Source organism: Triticum aestivum, chromosome 1B (assembly GCF_018294505.1).
Source record: "Triticum aestivum cultivar Chinese Spring chromosome 1B, IWGSC CS RefSeq v2.1, whole genome shotgun sequence".
Lineage (NCBI taxonomy): Eukaryota > Viridiplantae > Streptophyta > Magnoliopsida > Poales > Poaceae > Triticum > Triticum aestivum.
Window position 1 is genome coordinate 621,582,896 of NC_057795.1, and position 18,241 is coordinate 621,601,136.

An 18,241-nucleotide genomic window follows, 5' to 3' on the forward strand; every position below is an offset into this window, starting at 1 on the left:
GGGGTCTAGAGGGGGGTGATTAGACCCTTAACAAGCAAAGTTGGCAGTTTTTAATTCCTTCAAGTTAAGGTTGAGAATTACCACAAATTTAAGCATTCACAATACATTTCAAGCAAGCATGACAACAGTATATAGGCAGCGGAAAAGTAAAGCATGCAAGTTGCAAGAAAGTAAAGGGATGGGATTGGAGCTTGCAAACCCAATGGAGACAGGAGATTTTTGGCGTGGTTTTGATAGGTGGTGCTATCGTACGTCCATGTTGATGGAGACTTTAACTCACAAAGGGTAATGGCTGCGCGAGTCCATGGAGGGACCCACCCACGAAGGGTCCACGAAGAAGCAACCTTGTCTATCCCACCATGGCCATCGCCCAGGAAGGACTTGCCTCACTCGGGTAGATCTTCATGAAGTAGGCGATCTCCTTGCCCTTACAAACTTCTTGGTTCAACTCCACAACTTGTCGGAGCCTCCCAAGCGACACCCAACTAATTTAGGAGACACCACTCTCCAAAAGGTAATAGATGGTGTGTTGATTATGAACTCCTTTCTCTTCTGCTTCAAATGATAGTCTCCCCAACACTCAACTCTCTCACACAGATTTGGATATGGTGGAAAGATGATTTGAGTGGAAAGCAACTTGGGGAGGGCTAGAAAATCAAGATTCTTGTGGTAGGATTGGTATATCTTGATCTCAACACATAAGTAGGTGGTTCTCTCTCATAAAATGAGTAGTGGAAGTGTAGGCATGTTCTGATGGCTCTCCTCACGAATGAAGAGGGGGTGGAGGGGTATATATAGCCTTCACACAAAATCCAACTGTTACACACATTTGACCCAACTCGGTCAGACCCCGATGAGACTGATTTAGTTCAAAATGTGAACGTTAAGAATCTTGGTGGGACCGACTGGAACAACTCGTTGTGACCGATGTGCTAGGGCTTAAGGAAAATATCAACTCGGTGGCGCCGATTGCATCAACTCGGTGAGACCAAAGTGAAGCAATAAGCAATAGAGAGAATGTCAAGCCAACTCGGTGAGACCGATTGCACTGACTCGGTGAGACCGAAAGAGTGCAACAAGTCACAGCACGCTGGCAAGGCCATCTCGATGAGACCGAGATCCGCATCGATGTGACCGAACTTTTAGGGTTTCTGGCAGTGGCTATGTCGTATGAACTCGGTGGCTCCAGATAGCATGAATCGGTGGGGCTGAGTTTGACTTTGGGTTTTGGACATATTTGGAATGAGAAAGTGGTTGAGGGCTTCGGAGCAATATCACTAATCACTTTGAGCAAGCAAGCCATTGAGGAACACCTCATCCCCTTTTAATATTATTGGCTTCCCTATGGACTCAATGTTATCTTGGATCACTAAAAAATGAAATGAAGAGTCTTGAGCTTTAGCCAATGCTTGTCCTTGACACCTTGAAGGGGTTCCACATCCTCTTGTCCTTTCCACGCCATTGTTGAACTTGTCTGAAATACACTAGATAAAAGCATTAGTCCAACAAGAGATATGTTGACACTAATTACCAAAATCACCCAGGGAGCACTTGTGCTTTCACATTATTAAGTAACAAAGATGCCGGTAACAATGAGAGCACAATCACACTCCTTAGACTCATGACCAATCTTACACACACCTTGCAAAATCTGCGAGCTTCTCATATCAAACAACATAAACCATGCGCTCTGTCCGACATAAACCATGCGCTCCTTCCCTCTAATGATATCAACATGTTTTGTTAAAGATTCTCGGAGATCATGTTGCACCCTTACTCGAACATAATCACCACGAGAGTTGCCGGATAAGCGCATATCCAACACCTTGACAGCCTTCTTGACCAACTTCTCCATGACCCCCTTCTCATAGAAATCATCAGGCAACTTGTGAATTTGCAGCCAAACATGCATATGCACCATCTGAATATTCTCTACACAACTAAATTCATCATATGGTTGTAGCAGGACCGCCTAGAACCTGAAGATCCAGGGGCCTGGTTCATAATCAGCCCCAATCACCCAAACACAAGGCCTGAACCACAAAAAGATTGGCCCCAAGAGGTCTGAATCGCACCGCCTGCGCAATGTTCCATGTTGCACATGTAACATGGAAGAAAGCCGCTTGACTGAAAGTATTTGCCGTGTGAACTCTCGCAAGCGCCATCTACCAGACTTGATCATTGATCTGTGGATCATCTTCATCGATCACTAAGTCATCGAATTCCTCCTCTACAAGGTCTAACAGGCCAAAGAATTCATCAAGGCCATCACCACAACCCTTTCATGCACCTACGCTTGTCGCTGAGAAGGCGTCCGAGTTAGATGGCATCACCTGAATGGGAACGCTGTCGTGGATCGGCAGGAAGAATGAGGTAGACTCAATGTGATCGCAGTCGCCCAAGGAGACAAATGCTAGCCACCACTAGGGGAAAACATTTCAGCTTGTAATGATTACCTGCTCGTCTATCTGTCCTATGGGACCATAAGTTTGTGGTCTCATGCTAACCAGCTAGTGGGGCACATTCTGAATGCAACGTTTTAGAGGACGGGCTCCATAGAGCTCGTTATTTGATTTTTTTAAATACCATTTAAAAGTTAAAAACATTTTTTTTCAGAAAATATACACTCATGTTCTCCGAGCGTCCATAATTTTTTGTTAAATTATACCATTATTTGTAGGGAACACGATAAGGACAAAACTTTGGTCCAAATACAACAAAGAAAAGGCCCATTTAATCTATGTGTTTGTCTTTTTTTCTTTACACCTCTTATGAGCATGTATGTTAATCAAGTTTCGTATGTGTATATACTACAACTATATGCTTATGTGCATACTTTTTTAGGTGTGAAAAGTATTTTCACTGATAACTTGGAGCTCTTCCCTCAAATGCACTTTTCAGGCATATACTCCCCTTAACAGATCATTGATGTCATTCACTCATGCTATATACCGTTCTAGCTAGCCAGACAAGCAGATTATCTCAAAATTCATGCCTATGATGATCAATTTCCATAGAGGGTATCATTTTGAGTGAATTTCGTTTAACCAGTTATTGGTTGTATCATGGATGGTTTAGATATTTTTCTCTCATTCATCACATGTTTAATCCAATCAAATTTCCTGTCAGAACTAGCTTTAATTACTCCATGCCTGGTGTTTGATAACTTTCAGGAGCATCAGTGGCAAGTGGGGGTGGGAACACTGGCGGATATCACTTTTGGTGGTGCTCCTCGAGTGCCGAGCCTTGACTTTCTGGGTGAAAACCTAAGGCCCGATCTTCATTGGTTGTGCCTCACAATTGCCTTGCTACAGGTATTGTGTTGACAACTCAGACTTTTTCCAGGGTGAAAACCTAAGATCTTGAATCGAGCGAGGACGGCGCTTCTGCACTGTTCCCTTCTTGAAGGCGTTGCTTTTGAAGACCTTTTTTGTTTTCCAGGTGTTGTCTTTGGTGGTGGTTTATGTGGTGCGGTTGAGAGGAGTTAATCATTGTAGCGGGCCTTTTTTTTGTGTGCTTTTTCAGGTTGTGTGCATCATGAATGTCTTTGTGACATTTGTTGGTGCAGAGGCCGGGTGTAATTGATATCTTCATGATATTAATATATTTTCTTTATTAAAAAAATTCTTTCATGCCTAGATGGGACCCATACGACTAGTGTTAGGGGTCCGCAAAATAGCTTAATACACATTTTGGGTACTACCCTCGTGTTTACAGGTATCAACCTATTTCCATCATATAATCGGGTGCTACCCTCATTACCCTTAGTAGCGCATATCTGACGCTAACTGGGTTGACATGTCGCTCGACAGGTTGCCTACCAATCTCTATTTTGTTTCTCTTCAATTGGAGATGCATGGACCGGGGGTTCTATTGTCAGGAAGTGCACTATTATTTAGTTCACCACGCACTTAAAGAAATGAGCACTAGAGGATGATATGAGCTAGGGGAAGTGCTTGCGATTGTTGTGCCAAAGAGGGGCACATGTGCAAAAATCAAAGATCTCAAGTAAAAGTAAAGCACATCAATAGTGTGACCTTCTATAATTTTGGACACAACCACAGCTTTTGAAAAACGACTTTTATCATTTATTTTTATTACATAAATCTAATCTAGTCTTACAGAAAATTTACACATATGATTTTCATCCATCCAATCTAAAAACTAAAAGAAAGTTGAAGGCAAGCCACCTCTTCAAAATATTCAAAAGAGGTGACAACTAGGCACCACGCCAAACGCTAACATTCCAGAATGAGCATTAATTAAGACTAACCGAAGTAGATTTTTGGTACTTATTTAACGTCCACAAACAACAACTATTTAAGGTGCGTATAATACTTAGTTTAACCCAAAACTTACCACAAGAGCAACAAGTGGTTGGATGGTTAGGAGGATCATGTTATTGACACATTTTCGTCTCATTAGTGCGGATTATTCTCTGGATGAAAGACGACATTTCTGTTGATAGCCAGACACAACTCCAATCAGATCTGACGGTTTTTGCTCGCTCCCAGCCTGTGGATCGGGGTGATCCATCTGCCCCCAACCACATCGGGCTCCAAGCCACTGCCACCGGTCCCTGCCTCCTCCGTCCGTCGCTCCGGCAGTCGGAGGGGGTGGGGACCCTGGTGCTTCAGCATATGTCTGTAGTTAGGTTTGGCCTAGTGCTTCCTTGAGGCGTTGTTTCCAAGGAGAAGGTGGCGCCGCGTCGGAATAATTTATCTATGCTCTTCCTCCATCTCGTCGTCGCTGTAACCGGTGGCGTCGCGGAGCAGGTGGCCCGGTCGTCTCGCCGATCTCTGGACCCGACGAGGTTCATGTCTGGTGGTTCGTCGACGGCACTCTCGCGGGTGGCGGTCGGTTCGGCTGTTGTAGTTGTGTTTACTTCTTGCAGTTGGGTGCGTGGATGATGGCAGGCGGTGACGTTCCTCTTCTTCGACTACATCGATTGAAGTTGAAGGCATCGAGATCTGGTGACCACGGGGAAGATCCCTGGCCTACGTGCCACAAAGACTCGGTCTCGTCGCTTGCGACGACCCACTTCACCGGCTCGAAAAGCATCTTTGTATGCAGTGGTGCTCTCCTATATCTTGGTATGGCGGCTGTTTTTATCTTTTTCCGGCATTGACATGGTGGCGGCGGAGGACATTTGTGGACTATGTTTCGGCGAGGCACGAGTTTCTGCAAGAGTGGAATAGTAGTTTTACCTCTTGTGGAATTCTTTATGCAAAGTTGCTTGACAAGCATTTGTGTCTTGTATGATGACCATATGTGTAATCTCTGTGAACAGATTGTCTAATGAAATATATGGTTGATTAAAAACAAAACTCCAACCAGATCTTCATCAGTTTTCAAATAAAAGAACCTCTAATTCAATTTATGAGGATTATTCTGTGAGTGACCCTGTTGTTACCAAAGCGCAACTCCGACTCAATCTCAAATAGTACTCCCTCCGTTCCAAAGTTAGTATAAAGTTGAGTCGTCTATTTTGGAACAGATTGATACTTTTTAAAGAAAAACTATAGATCGATTTATGTCGACTATTCTTTTAGTGAGAGGAGGCATTCCTGTCTCTAGAGAGGAGCAACTTTGACCTCGTCTTTATAGTACTTAAAATAGTAAAGAAGAGAAAAAAAAACCCTCTAAATCAATCTTAGACGATTCATGCAGCGTTTGCACAAAATTACCCTGATCGGCCGATCCCCTTCCAATGGCTCGTTATACCATCCTATAACTTGCCCCATAGTAAAGCACTTGTCGAATTATACTAGCCTACATTAACATAAAGCAATATACAGTGCATTTTGATCAAGACATGGACATGAATCAAACGAAAGTGCAGCAATGTGTTGCCCAATCCGCAGGCAACTCAAATGACCCCTTTGCCACCTGCGGAAATCTCGCGATCGCCCGACAAAATCACGGATGGAATTCACTTGCTTCCCGGGAAAAAGCAGGCCAGGTACAAGGGCGGCACATGCTAGGTGTCGCGCAAGCAATCAGCTCGCCCCGTCCGTCCTCTCGCCGCTTCCCGTCTTCAGTTCTTTATGCCGCTCGGTGCCAGCGGTGCGGCGGTGCGCGCCCCGAGCAGAGCTAGCTAGGTGATTTATTCGGCGCGGGAATGGTGCCCGGGGCGAGGGCTCCGGCGGCGTCCGTGCTGCGTGGGCTCGTGGCGCTCGCCGGCGCGGCCGTCTTGTGGTTCTCCGGCGCCGCCGAGGCCCGCGTCCTACTCACGCTCGACGACTTCGGCGCCGTCGGCGACGGCATTGCCAACGACACGCAGGTGACGCATATATGCACACTCTCTGACAGATTGATCCGCGTCGATCGCCGTGGTTAATTGACCTCTCGGCGCTCTCTGTTTCGATGCATCGGTCAGGCGTTCGTGGACGCGTGGACGGCGGCGTGCGGCTCGGAGGAGCAGGCCGTGCTCGCCGTGCCCGTCGCCAAGGCCTACCAGATCTGGCCGGTGCAGCTCTCCGGCCCCTGCAAGAAGAAGCTCAAGCTGCTGGTACGTGCGTCGGTCCCTTGTTTCTCGCGTGCGTTTCTTGATGTTGACGGTGGCGCTGGCCAGATCGCCGGGACGATCGTGGCGCCGGCAAGCCCCGACGAGTGGGCGGGGAGGGACCCGATGAAGTGGCTCTACATCTACGGCGTGGACGGCCTGTCCGTGAGCGGCGGCGGCACCATCGACGGCGTCGGGCAGGAGTGGTGGGCGCGCTCCTGCAAGCGCAAGAAGACCCAGGTGCGTACTCTGTAACTACCAGTCAACTACCAACTGACACCTCACCTGTCTCAGCTCTGAATAATGTTCTTGGTTTCCCGCAGCCCTGCAACACGCGGCCTCCTCCTAGGGTGAGTGGACCTCGACCATCCCCGTTTCTCACCGGCGGCGAGGAGCGCCGGACGGCGAGATTAGTCTGATCGATTTGGGATGTTGTAGGCGTTGCATTTCGAGGAGTGCAGGGGGGTGAGCGTGCAGGGGGTGACGCTGCAGAACGGGCCGCAGTTCCACCTGTCCTTCACGCGGTGCACGGACGTGAAGGCCAACTTCCTCCGGGTGGTGGCGCCGGCGGACAGCCCCAACACCGACGGCGTCCACCTCAACGACTCCTCCCGCGTCCAGATCACGGACAACCTCATCTCCACGGGTACGTTGTCACTAGTGTCAAGTGTGCCCTGTATGGCGGTATGCTCTGCTGACCTCTCCCCGTCAGAGTCAGACTGCGACGCCTTAACACCATCCGTGCTTGGAATTTTCTTGTTGAAAACCCGTTGCTTGCATTTTCTTTTTCTTCTGAAAGATAAGGTCAAAGCCGGCGGCTGGTTGAACCTTGACCGAATACATACATACAATCTGACGAAATAGATATCAGCCGCAGCCGGGATACGAAGAATAATGACGTACATCGATGTGAACTTGACAGCAATGTGTGCGCTGCATGTAGTTCGGTTCTAGTACATTGCTGCCGATAATTAGATTTTCTGTTCTGAAATTCAGATTCACACGCTTCATTGCAGCACACACACAAAGTTATATAGGCTAGCATGATTGATTGATCTACACTAGTGTGATCGCTTTGTGTGAATCAGGGGACGACTGCGTGTCGATGGTCGGCAACTGCTCGGACGTCCGCGTAAGAGACATCTCGTGCGGGCCCGGCCACGGTATCAGGTACTGCTGCTACTGTGCAACACCTCTTTACTACTCACTGAACCCGGCTGCTGTTAGAATTTAGTGACGCAGCACGTTGTGTTGGTCAGCATCGGGAGCCTGGGCAAGAACCGGACCACGGACAGGGTCGAGAACGTGAGGGTGGACACCTGCTTGCTCACCAACACCACCAACGGCGTCCGGATCAAGAGCTGGCAGGTAATTTTAGAAGACGAGAACAATCTTGTTATAGTAAAAACACTCTGATTGCAACCAACTTGTGCTGCTTCAGGGGGGCATGGGCTCCGCCCGCGACCTGAGGTTCGAGAGCATCGTGATGAAGAACGTGTCCAATCCCATCATCATCGACCAGTACTACTGCGACCAGCCTACGCCCTGCGCGAACCAGGTAGGGTTCGCCGTCTCGTCTCTGAATCGTAGTATGATGCAGAGTAATGAAGTGTGAATTGAACTTGTGTGCGTGTGCAGACGGAGGCCGTGGAGGTGCGCAAGGTGGAGTTCGTGGACGTGAGGGGCACGTCGGCGACGGCGCAGGCGATCAAGATCGCGTGCAGCGACACCTTGCCGTGCCGGGAGCTGGAGCTGAGGAACGTCAACCTCACCATGGTGGGCGGGGGCGCGGCCACGGCCTCCTGCTACAGGGCGTCCGGCAAGGCCGTTGGAGCCGTCGCCCCGGCGTCCTGCCTCGCCAAGGGTGACCCGTGATGGTCGTTGAATGATGTTTCCACCGTCTGTTTGCGTACTTGGCCGGTGTTTTCAACATATAGCTTGGTAAATATTTATACAATATTGGGCTCTGTTTTCACAATATGAAACATAGTGCAAATGGTTTTTGGCAACACTAACTGATTTGTTGCTCGCATAGAGGCGGTGAGTGGCTTAGGGATATTGTCTACCATTTTTTATTTTAAAAATAAAATTTCTTCTGACATACAACCCTTGCAGTAGTCTCGTAACATGTCACAAACAAGGTTATATCACTAATGATGCTGTGAGTGTCATTTTTGGTGCTTTGTGCGATGGTGGAGATTTACACGACGTGAAAATTTCAATATCCACACACCTCACAAATAATACCCGAATAACCCACAGATTTGAGCTTATCATGCTCCTTATTAGTGGGCATAAAATTATATTAAAACATGCACATACTAATACTTTGTGGTGGCTTTCCAGTGGTCTAATTTCAGATTAAGCGTACATTTGCAAAGTATCCCATCATAAATAAGGGCAGTTAAGCATAAGGAACCAACGTTATTTTGTTAGTTTTAACGGGTTGCTTTGACATTAAAAATGTCCCAACTTATCATCAACATTAGGAACATGTTAGGCAGAATACTTGTCCACAATGTGAACCTTGTTTTGGCATTATATAGATGACTTTCTCTATAAATTTGGTCAAAGTTTGTGAATCTTGACTTTTGTAATTATATCTACATAGCCATATTGTATCGTAATTTGTCGTTCTACTTGTTTCAGCAAACTATTGGCAAGGAAATAAAATGCAAAAGAGACTAAACCAATTTATCTTGAACTGATGTTAGCAAAATTGTAAAGAATAGTTTGCCACTTTAAACACAATACGCAAAGCACCTCAGTGTCTATTACCTTTGAAATGAGGAGAAACACCTTTAATACTAGCAAAATGGCTCTTGGGGTGATTGGAGGGCAAAACAAAGATTGTACTATGAAAAAAATTGTCGGTGTCCCTGATGTCGTATACAAATTTGTATTGAAAATGGGCACATGTACATCCTGGATAAAATACAGATTCAGCTTTTGCCATAAATAATATTAATCTTTGGTGATTGTTTTCACTCCAGGTAATGATATACTTGGATATTTAGCATGCCACACATCCTACTATTATGTACTCCCTCCGTTTTTATTTACTCTGCATATTAGGTTTGACTGAAGTCAAACTTCATAAACTTTGACCAACCTTATAGGAAAAAGTATGAACATTTACAATAGTAAATCTATACGATGTGAAAGTATATTCAACAGTGAATCTAATGTGATTGATTTGTTATTGTATATGTTAATATTTTTGTCTAAAAACTTTGTCAAAGTTTATAAAGTTTGACTTTGACCAAAGCTAATATGCAGAGTAAATAAAAACAGAAGGAGTACATATGTTTCAATAGAAATGGAAAGGATAAAGTTTGAAGTTTGATGTCACATATTTTGCGCAATAAGCTATATATGTCATAGTTTTGTGCCTTTGTCGACTCATGGAACTTATGTTGGACCACAGTGACAGAGCAAACTTTGCTTGGGGAGGTTTTGTGATGACCGACCATGGCAATGTGTAGGCGGGAAGTTTGTCTCGGCACACAAGAGTATGGGTGCAAGCTACGACCTGCTTCGTCCGTGCAACTCATCCATTAGTTTAATATTTCTTCATCGTTACTTAAAATTAACACTTCATTTGTATTATGGTGTTGCCCAGTAGACCGCCTCGCTTGCATCCCTACACAAGAGCACAAAATGGGTGCGTCATGTTGCTATGCTCTAAAGGATTGTTCTAGAGAATAGTTGACAAAATAGCTTAAGCTAGTTTGTGGAATATTCTAGAGACGCCACATGACAAGGTCCAGTTAAAATGAGAAGTAAATCCAATGGCCGAGGACACTGGAATTTTATACTTCTCCACCATTAGATAAAACTATCTCCACAACTAATATTTCAAGTTATTTGTACACGATATAGTAATATCGAATAGAAACCATTATTGAGATATTTATTAAGCAATATACTTTAGAATGTTTATAAACAAACAATCTAGAAGGATAAAAAACACATAAGAATACACAAATGCACACGTAAAATATATGCTAGTTTTTTCAAAAACTATTTCAAATAAGTTTGGAATTGCCTTTTTTGTTCAATTTTATATTTAAGGAATTGGTTTCAAGGTCTTGTTAAAAGACATGCAATTTTGTCATTTTTAGGGAAACAATGTTTCAGAGGGATTTGGTTCCAAGACTTGTTAAGAAAAATGTCTACAAATTGCGAAAACTAGTGTAATTAGAAAGAACATTATATTTAATATTTAGCATTATTGTCATGTGGTTAACTAAGGTAACTAAGTAACAATAGTCAACATAAGCTAACTTTTTTTGATGGAATAAACAAATCTAACTAATAAGAAATATATCCACTTATATTATACTGCGTTAAAATAAACTATAATAAAGTACAAAAGTTTATTATAAATTATATTTATTTTCTAAATTATATGGGCACCTCTGGGTGTGTCCACGTGTCAATGAAAAACAAAAATCACCATGGGAAGATTCTTAGTCTTCTCAAAGGGAAGGAACGTAGCGAGTCATTTTTCATTATTTTGACGGTCGTGTAAAGAAGAAATACATGGGACATTAAACAACCTACCGAAAATAAACAAGGTTGTATTTATGAAATATACATGGGCCAATCCACTATGCGTGACAAGCATAACACGTCAATGAAGGCTTGCATCCAGGCAATAGGATACCATGGAAAAAAGACTTTGTTCAACCAATTTCTAGGCTCGACTCGGAGGGGGACATAGAAGTAGAAGAAAGAGACAGACGGAGAGTTGATTAATCAGTTAGATTGATCAATCATCAATCATGTCTTACCTACGCAAAAAATCCATGGATTTTCTCAAGACCTTTGAGGTGTTGGTGAAGAATCCGGCGGAGGACGCGCAACGCCGATGGCGGGAGGCCGTCGACACGCTCGTCAAGAACCGTCGGCGCCGCTTCAGCATGGTCCCCAACCTCGACAAGCGATCCCAGGCCGAGAGGCAGCGCCACAACATCCAGGTTCATCCATTTGTCCTTCTGATGAGATGCCCTTGATCTCGCCGCATTCTTCTCCGCCGAGCTAGTTACCTAGTTGATCTATGTACTGCCCTACAACGAGGACTTTTCTGGTTTTTTACATACTACTAAACAAACTTGCATGAAATGCCACTGATCTATTTTTGCTCTATTATTATCAATGATTTTTTTATTTACATTTCAAATGCAACAGCTAGCAATTTAGCATCAAATGGGTCGTTTCACTGTTGTATTTCTTTTTGCGGAAATCCCTCTTTAATTTTGGGTCCTTTATCCAAATAACAAACATAAGAATGCGGGGTTTTCCACAATGTAGAATTTAGTGACGCAGCGCGTTGTGTTGTTCAGCATTGGGAGCCTGGGCAAGAACCGGACCATGGACAGGGTCGAGGACGTGAGGGTGGACACCTGCTTGCTCACCAACACCACCAACGGCGTCCGGATCAAGAGCTGGCAGGTAATTTTAAAAGGGTCGCGCTAACTGCCACACGTGTGGCAGGAAGGGAGACGCACAACACGTCTCTAATATAAACAGATTGTCACGTCATCGCATGCATGCATGCAGAAATCTTTTTGGATTTTTAGTTTCTAAAATGTTTTATCTCTTAAACGAAAAATCCGATTGAAAATCCGTTTTCACCATTAAATCCCTCGCGATGAGATCTTCGAAACTAGATCCCATGTTGATATGTTTTGATGAATTTTTTTTGGATTAAAAGTTGCCATGTCTATTGCATATGAATTGCCATGATGTTTACACTGAAGTTGGCATGATATGTTTCAGCTATTTTCTTCTATATTTAAAAGTAAATTTTGACATTTATAAAACGGGGAATTAAGAAACTATACTTGCCATGGACCATAAACTAAAATTGCCATGATACATGCACGTAAAATTGCCATGGTTCATACAAAAAATAATTTTCATGGTCAAAGTACTGGAGTTGCCATCATCAAAATACTAAAATTGTCATGATCTACAAACTAAAATTGCCACATTGCAACTTTAGTTTAAGCCCTATGGCAACTGCAGTGTAAACATCGTGGCAACTTCTGACAAAAAAAAAATTCGTCGAAACATATCAACATGGGGTCTAGTTTTGAAGATCTCGTCGAGACGGATTTAATGGTGAAAACGGATTTTTAGTTCGCTTTTTTATTTAGGAGATACAACATTTTTAAGCCGAAAACAAAAAAAAAATTCTGCTGATGTCATCTATTCATACGTGGCAAAATGAGTGGTGATGGTGGCGTGTGGGCGATGTGCAAACGCCCACACGTGTGGGCGTTAACATTTCCGTTTTAAAAAGACAAGAACATTATTGTTACAGAAATAGTAAAAACACTCTCATTGCAACCAACTTGTGTTGCTTAGGGGGGCATGGGCTCCCGCTCGCGAGCTGAGGTTCGAGAGCATCGTGATGAAGAACGTGTCCAACCCCATCATCATCGACCAGTACTACTGCGACCAGCCGACGCCCTGCGCGAACCAGGTAGGCTTCGTCGTCTCGTCTCTGAATCGTAGTATGATGCAGAGTAATGAAGCGTGAATTGAACTTGTGTGCGTGTGCAGACGGAGGCTGTGGAGGTGCGCAAGGTGGAGTTCGTGGACGTGAGGGGCACGTCGGCGATGACGCAGGCGATCAAGATCACGTGCAGCGACACCGTGCCGTGCCGGGAGCTGGAGCAGAGGAACGTCAACCTCACCATGGTGGGCGGGGGCGCGGCGACGGCCTCTTGCTACAAGGCGTCAGGCAAGGCCGTCGGAGTAGTCATCCCGGCCTCCTGCCTCGCCAAGGGTGACCCGTGGCCGTGATGGTCGTCGAACGATGTTTCCACTGTCTGTCTGTTTGCGTACTTTGCCGGTGTTTTCAACATATAGCTTGGTTATACAAGTGCATGTGACATGAATTACATATATCAAACAACTTTTTTTTATTGGGCTCTGTTTTCACAATATGAAACATAGTGCAAATGGTTTTTGGGAACACTAACTGATTTGTTGCTCGCATAGAGGCGGTGAGTGGCTTAGGGATATTGTCTACCATTTCTTATTTTAAAAATAAAATTTCTTCTGACATACTCCCTCCGTCCCAAAATAAGTGCCTCGACTTTGTACCGGCTCTAGTACAAAGTTATACTAAGCTTGTGACACTTATTTTGAGACGGAGGGAGTACAACCCTTGCGGTAGTCTCGTAACATGTCACAAACAAGGTTATATCACTAATGATGCTGTGAGTGTCATTTTTGGTGCTTTGTGCGATGGTGGAGATTTACATGACGTGAAAATTTCAATATCCGCACACCTCACAAATAATACCCGAGTAACCCACAAATTTGAGCTTATCATGCTCCTTATTAGTGGGCATAAAATTATATTAAAACATGCACATACTAATACTTTGTGGTGGCTTTCCAGTGGTCTAATTTCAGATTTAGCATACATTTGCAAAGTATCCCATCATAAATAAGGGTGTGTTCATAGTTGCAACAATTAAGCATAAGGAACCAACGTTATCTCGTTAGTTTTAACGGGTTGCTTTGACATTAAAAATGTCCCAACTTAATCGTCATCAACATTAGGAACATGTTAGGCAGAGTACTTGTCCACAATGTGAACCTTGATTTGGCATTATATAGATGACTTTCTCTATAAATTTGATCAAAGTTTGTGAATCTTGACTTTTGTAATTATATCTACATAGCCATATTGTATCGTAATTTGTCACTTGTTTCAGCAAACTATTGGCAAGGAAATAAAATGCAAAAGGGACTAAACGAATTTATCTTGAACTGATGTTAACAAAATTGTAAAGAATAGTTTGCGAGTTTAAACACAATAAGCAAAGCACCTCAGTGTCTATTACCTTTGAAATGAGGAGAAACACCTTTAGGACTAGCAAAATGGCTCTTGGGGTGATTGGAGGGCAAAACAAGATTGTACTATGAAAAAATTGTCGGTGTTCTTTATGTCGTACACAAATTTGTATAGAAAATGGGCATATGTACATCCTGGATAAAATACATATTCAGCTTTTGCCTTAAATAATATTAATCTTTAGTGATTGTTTTCACTCCAGGTAATGATAGTTGGATATTTAGCATGCCACACATCCTACTATTATGTACATATGTTTCTATAGAAATGGCAAAGTTGAAGTTTGAAGTTTGGTGTCACATATTTTGCGCAATAAGCTATATATGTCATAGTTTTGTGCCTTTGTCGACACTTATATTGGACCACACAGAGCTAGGTGGCGGAGGAAACTTTGCTTGGGGAGGTTTTGTGATGACTGACCATGGCAATGTGTAGGCGGGGAGTTTGTCTTGGCACACGAGAGTATGGTGCAAGCTACGACCTTCTTCGTCCCGTGAAACTAATCCATTAGTTTAATATTTGTTCATGGTTACTTAAAATTAACACTTCATTTGTATTATGGCGTTGCCTGGTAGCTCGCCTCGCTTGCATCCCTACACAAGAACACAAAATGCATGTGCCATGTTGCTATGCTCTAAGAGGATTGTTCTAGAGAATCATGGACCAAATAGCTAAGCTAGTTTGTAGAATATTCTTGAGATGCCACATGACAAGATCCAGTCAAGATGAGAAGTAAATCTAATGGTCGAGGACACTAGGATTTTACACTTCTCCACCATTAGATAAAACTGTCTATGCAACTAATGTTTCAAGTTATTTGTACACGATATAGTAAATATAGATTAGAAACCATCATCGAGATATTTGTTAAGCAATGTACTTTAGAATGTTTATAACCAAACAATCTAGAAGGATATTAAAACACATAAGAACACACAAACGCACACGTAAAAAAATATGCTAGGTTTTTTTAAAAACTATTTCAAATAAGTTTGGAATTGCCTTTTTTCCAATTTTGTATTTAAGGAGTTGGTTTCAAGGTCTTGTTAAAAGACATGCAATTTTGTCATTTTTAAAGAAACAATGCTTCAAAGGGATTTGGTTTCAAGACTTGTTAAGGAAAGTGTCTACAAATTGCAAAAAATAGTGTAATTACAAAGAGAATTATATTTAATATTTACCATTATTGTCATGTGGTTAACTAAGGTAACTAATTAACAATAGTCAAAATAAGCTAACTTTTTTTATGGAACAAACAAAGCTAACTAAGTAATAAGAAATATATCTACTTATATTATACCACACTAGAATAAATTGTAATAAAGTACAAAAGTTTATTATAAATTATATTTATTTTTTTAATTATAAAATATACATTTAGCATTAGGATCTCACCATCTCTTAGCGCAAACTGATCATTTCTCTTTAGAAACAAGATTAAAAAATCTCCCTCATGGTAAGGTAGCGTACTATCATAACCAACACAACACTAAGGTTTTGCAATATTACTACTATAAAAGCACCTCTGGGTGTGTCCACGTGTCAATGGCAAACAAAAATCATCATGATTCTTAGTCTTCTCGATGGGCAGGAAAGTAGCAAGTCGTTTTTTCATTAGTTTCACAATTATCTGAAGAAGAAATACCTGAGTCATTGAACAACCTACCAAAAACAAACAAGGCTATATTTATCAAACATACATGGGCCGATCCACTATGCGTGGCATGCCAAGCGCATCGATGGAGGCCTACATCCGGGTAACACAGGATAACATGGAAAAAAGACTTCATTCAAACGATTACTAGGCTCGACTCGGAAGGAGGACAGAGAAGTAGGATGAAGAGACGAACGGAGAGTTGATCGATCAGTTGGATTAATCAATCATCAATCATGTCTTGCCTACGCACAAAATCCATGGATTTCCTAAAGACTTTCGAGATGCTAGCGAAGAATCCATTGGAGGACGCGCAACGTCAGTGGCGGGAGGCCGTCAGCATGCTCGTCAAGAACCGCCGATGCCACTTCCGCATGATTGATACGTCTCCAACGTATCTATAATTTTTGATTGTTCCATGCTATTATATTACCCCTTTTGGATGTATATGGGCTTTATTTTACACATTTATATCATTTTTGGGACTAACCTACTAACCGGAGGCCCAACCCGTATTGCTGTTTTTTGCCTATTTCAGTATTTCGAAGAAAAGGAATATCAAACGGAGTCCAAACGGAATGAAACCTTCGGGAGCGTGATTTTTGGAATGAACGTGATCCGGAGAACTTAGAGTGCAAGTCAAGAAGCTTGCGAGGCGGCCAGGAGACAGGAGGGCGCGCCCACCCCCTCTGGGCGTGCCCCCTATCTCCTGGGCCCCACAGGTGGCCACTAACGTACTTCTTCCTCCTATATATGCCTACGTACCCTGAAAACATCGAGGGAGCCAACGAAACACAATTTCCACCACCGTAACCTTCTGTATCCGCGAGATCCCATCTTGGAGCCTTCGCCGGCGCTCCGCCGGAGGGGTAATCGACCATGGAGGGCTTCTACAGCAACACCATAGCCCCTCCGATGAGTTGTGAGTAGTTTACCACAGACCTTCGGGTCCATAGTTATTAGCTAGATGGTTTCTTCTCTCTTTTTGGATCACAATATAATGTTCTCCCCCTCTCTTGTGGAGATCTATTCGATGTGAACTCTTTTTGCGGTATGTTTGTCGAGATCCGATGAATTGTGGGTTTATGATCAAGTTTATCTATGAGAAATATTTGAATTTCCTCTGAATTCTTTTATGTATGATTGAGTTATCTTTGCAAGTCTCTTCGAATTATCAGTTGGTTTGGCCTACTAGATTGATCTTTCTTGCCATGGGAGAAGTGCTTAGCTTTGGGTTCAATCTTGCGGTGTCCTTTCCCAGTGACAGCAGGGGCAGCAAGGCACGTATTGTATTGTTGCCATCGAGGATAAAAAGATGGGGTCTATATCATATTGCATGAGTTTATCCCTCTACATCATGTCATCTTTCTTAATGCGTTACTCTGTTCTTTATGAACTTAATACTCTAGATGCATGCAGGAGTCGGTCGATGTGTGGAGTAATAGTAGTAGATGCAGGCAGGAGTCGGTCTACTTGTCACGGACGTGATGTCTATATACATGGTCATGCCTAGATAATCTCATAATTATTCACTTTTCTATCAATTGCTTGACAGTAATTTGTTCACCCACCGTAATACTTATGCTATCTTGAGAGAAGCCACTAGTGAAACCTATGGCCCCCGGGTCTATCTTTTATCATATAAGCTTTCAATCTACTTTTATTTGCATCTTTACTTTTCGCATCTATATTATAAAATACAAAAAATATATTGATCTTATCATATTATCTCTATCAGATCTCACTTTTGCAAGTGGTCGTGAAGGGATTGACAACCCCTTTATTGCGTTGGTTGCGAGTTCTTTATTTGTTTGTGTAGGTGCGTGGGACTTTTGAGGAGCCTCCTACTGGATTGATACCTTGGTTCTCAAAAACTGACGGAAATACTTATGCTACTATTGCTACATCACCCTTTCCTCTTCAAGGAAAACCAACGCAAGCTCAAGACGTAGCAAGAAGGATTTCTGGCGCCGTTGTCGGGGAGGTCTTCGCTCAAGTCAAGACATACCAACTACCCATCACAAACTCATCTCCCTCGCATTTACATTATTTGCCATTTGCCTCTCATTTTCCTCTCCCCCACTTCACCCTTGCCATTTTATTTGCCCTCTCTTTCCCAATCTTTATCTCCTCTCTTTCTACTTGCTTTTTTTTGTTTTCTTGTGTGCTTGTTGGTCCTTATGGCTTTGCCTAAGAGTACCGA

General features: G+C 43.1%; 1 protein-coding gene and 1 pseudogene across 1 annotated transcript; both read left to right on the forward strand.

Annotated features, from left to right (window-relative positions):
* The first annotated feature begins 5,939 nt into the window (after window positions 1-5,939).
* On the forward strand, window positions 5,940-8,663 carry LOC123143035 (probable polygalacturonase At1g80170). Its single transcript, XM_044561801.1, has 9 exons — window positions 5,940-6,283; window positions 6,380-6,511; window positions 6,575-6,745; window positions 6,829-6,855; window positions 6,944-7,151; window positions 7,594-7,675; window positions 7,765-7,873; window positions 7,947-8,063; window positions 8,144-8,663. The coding sequence occupies exons 1-9, from the start codon at window positions 6,122-6,124 to the stop codon at window positions 8,378-8,380; spliced, it is 1,245 nt and encodes a 414-aa protein (XP_044417736.1). The 5' UTR covers window positions 5,940-6,121; the 3' UTR covers window positions 8,381-8,663.
* Window positions 8,664-11,316: 2,653 nt separating this feature from the next.
* LOC123080679 (probable polygalacturonase At1g80170) lies at window positions 11,317-13,321 on the forward strand (annotated as a pseudogene).
* The last annotated feature ends 4,920 nt before the right edge of the window (window positions 13,322-18,241 follow it).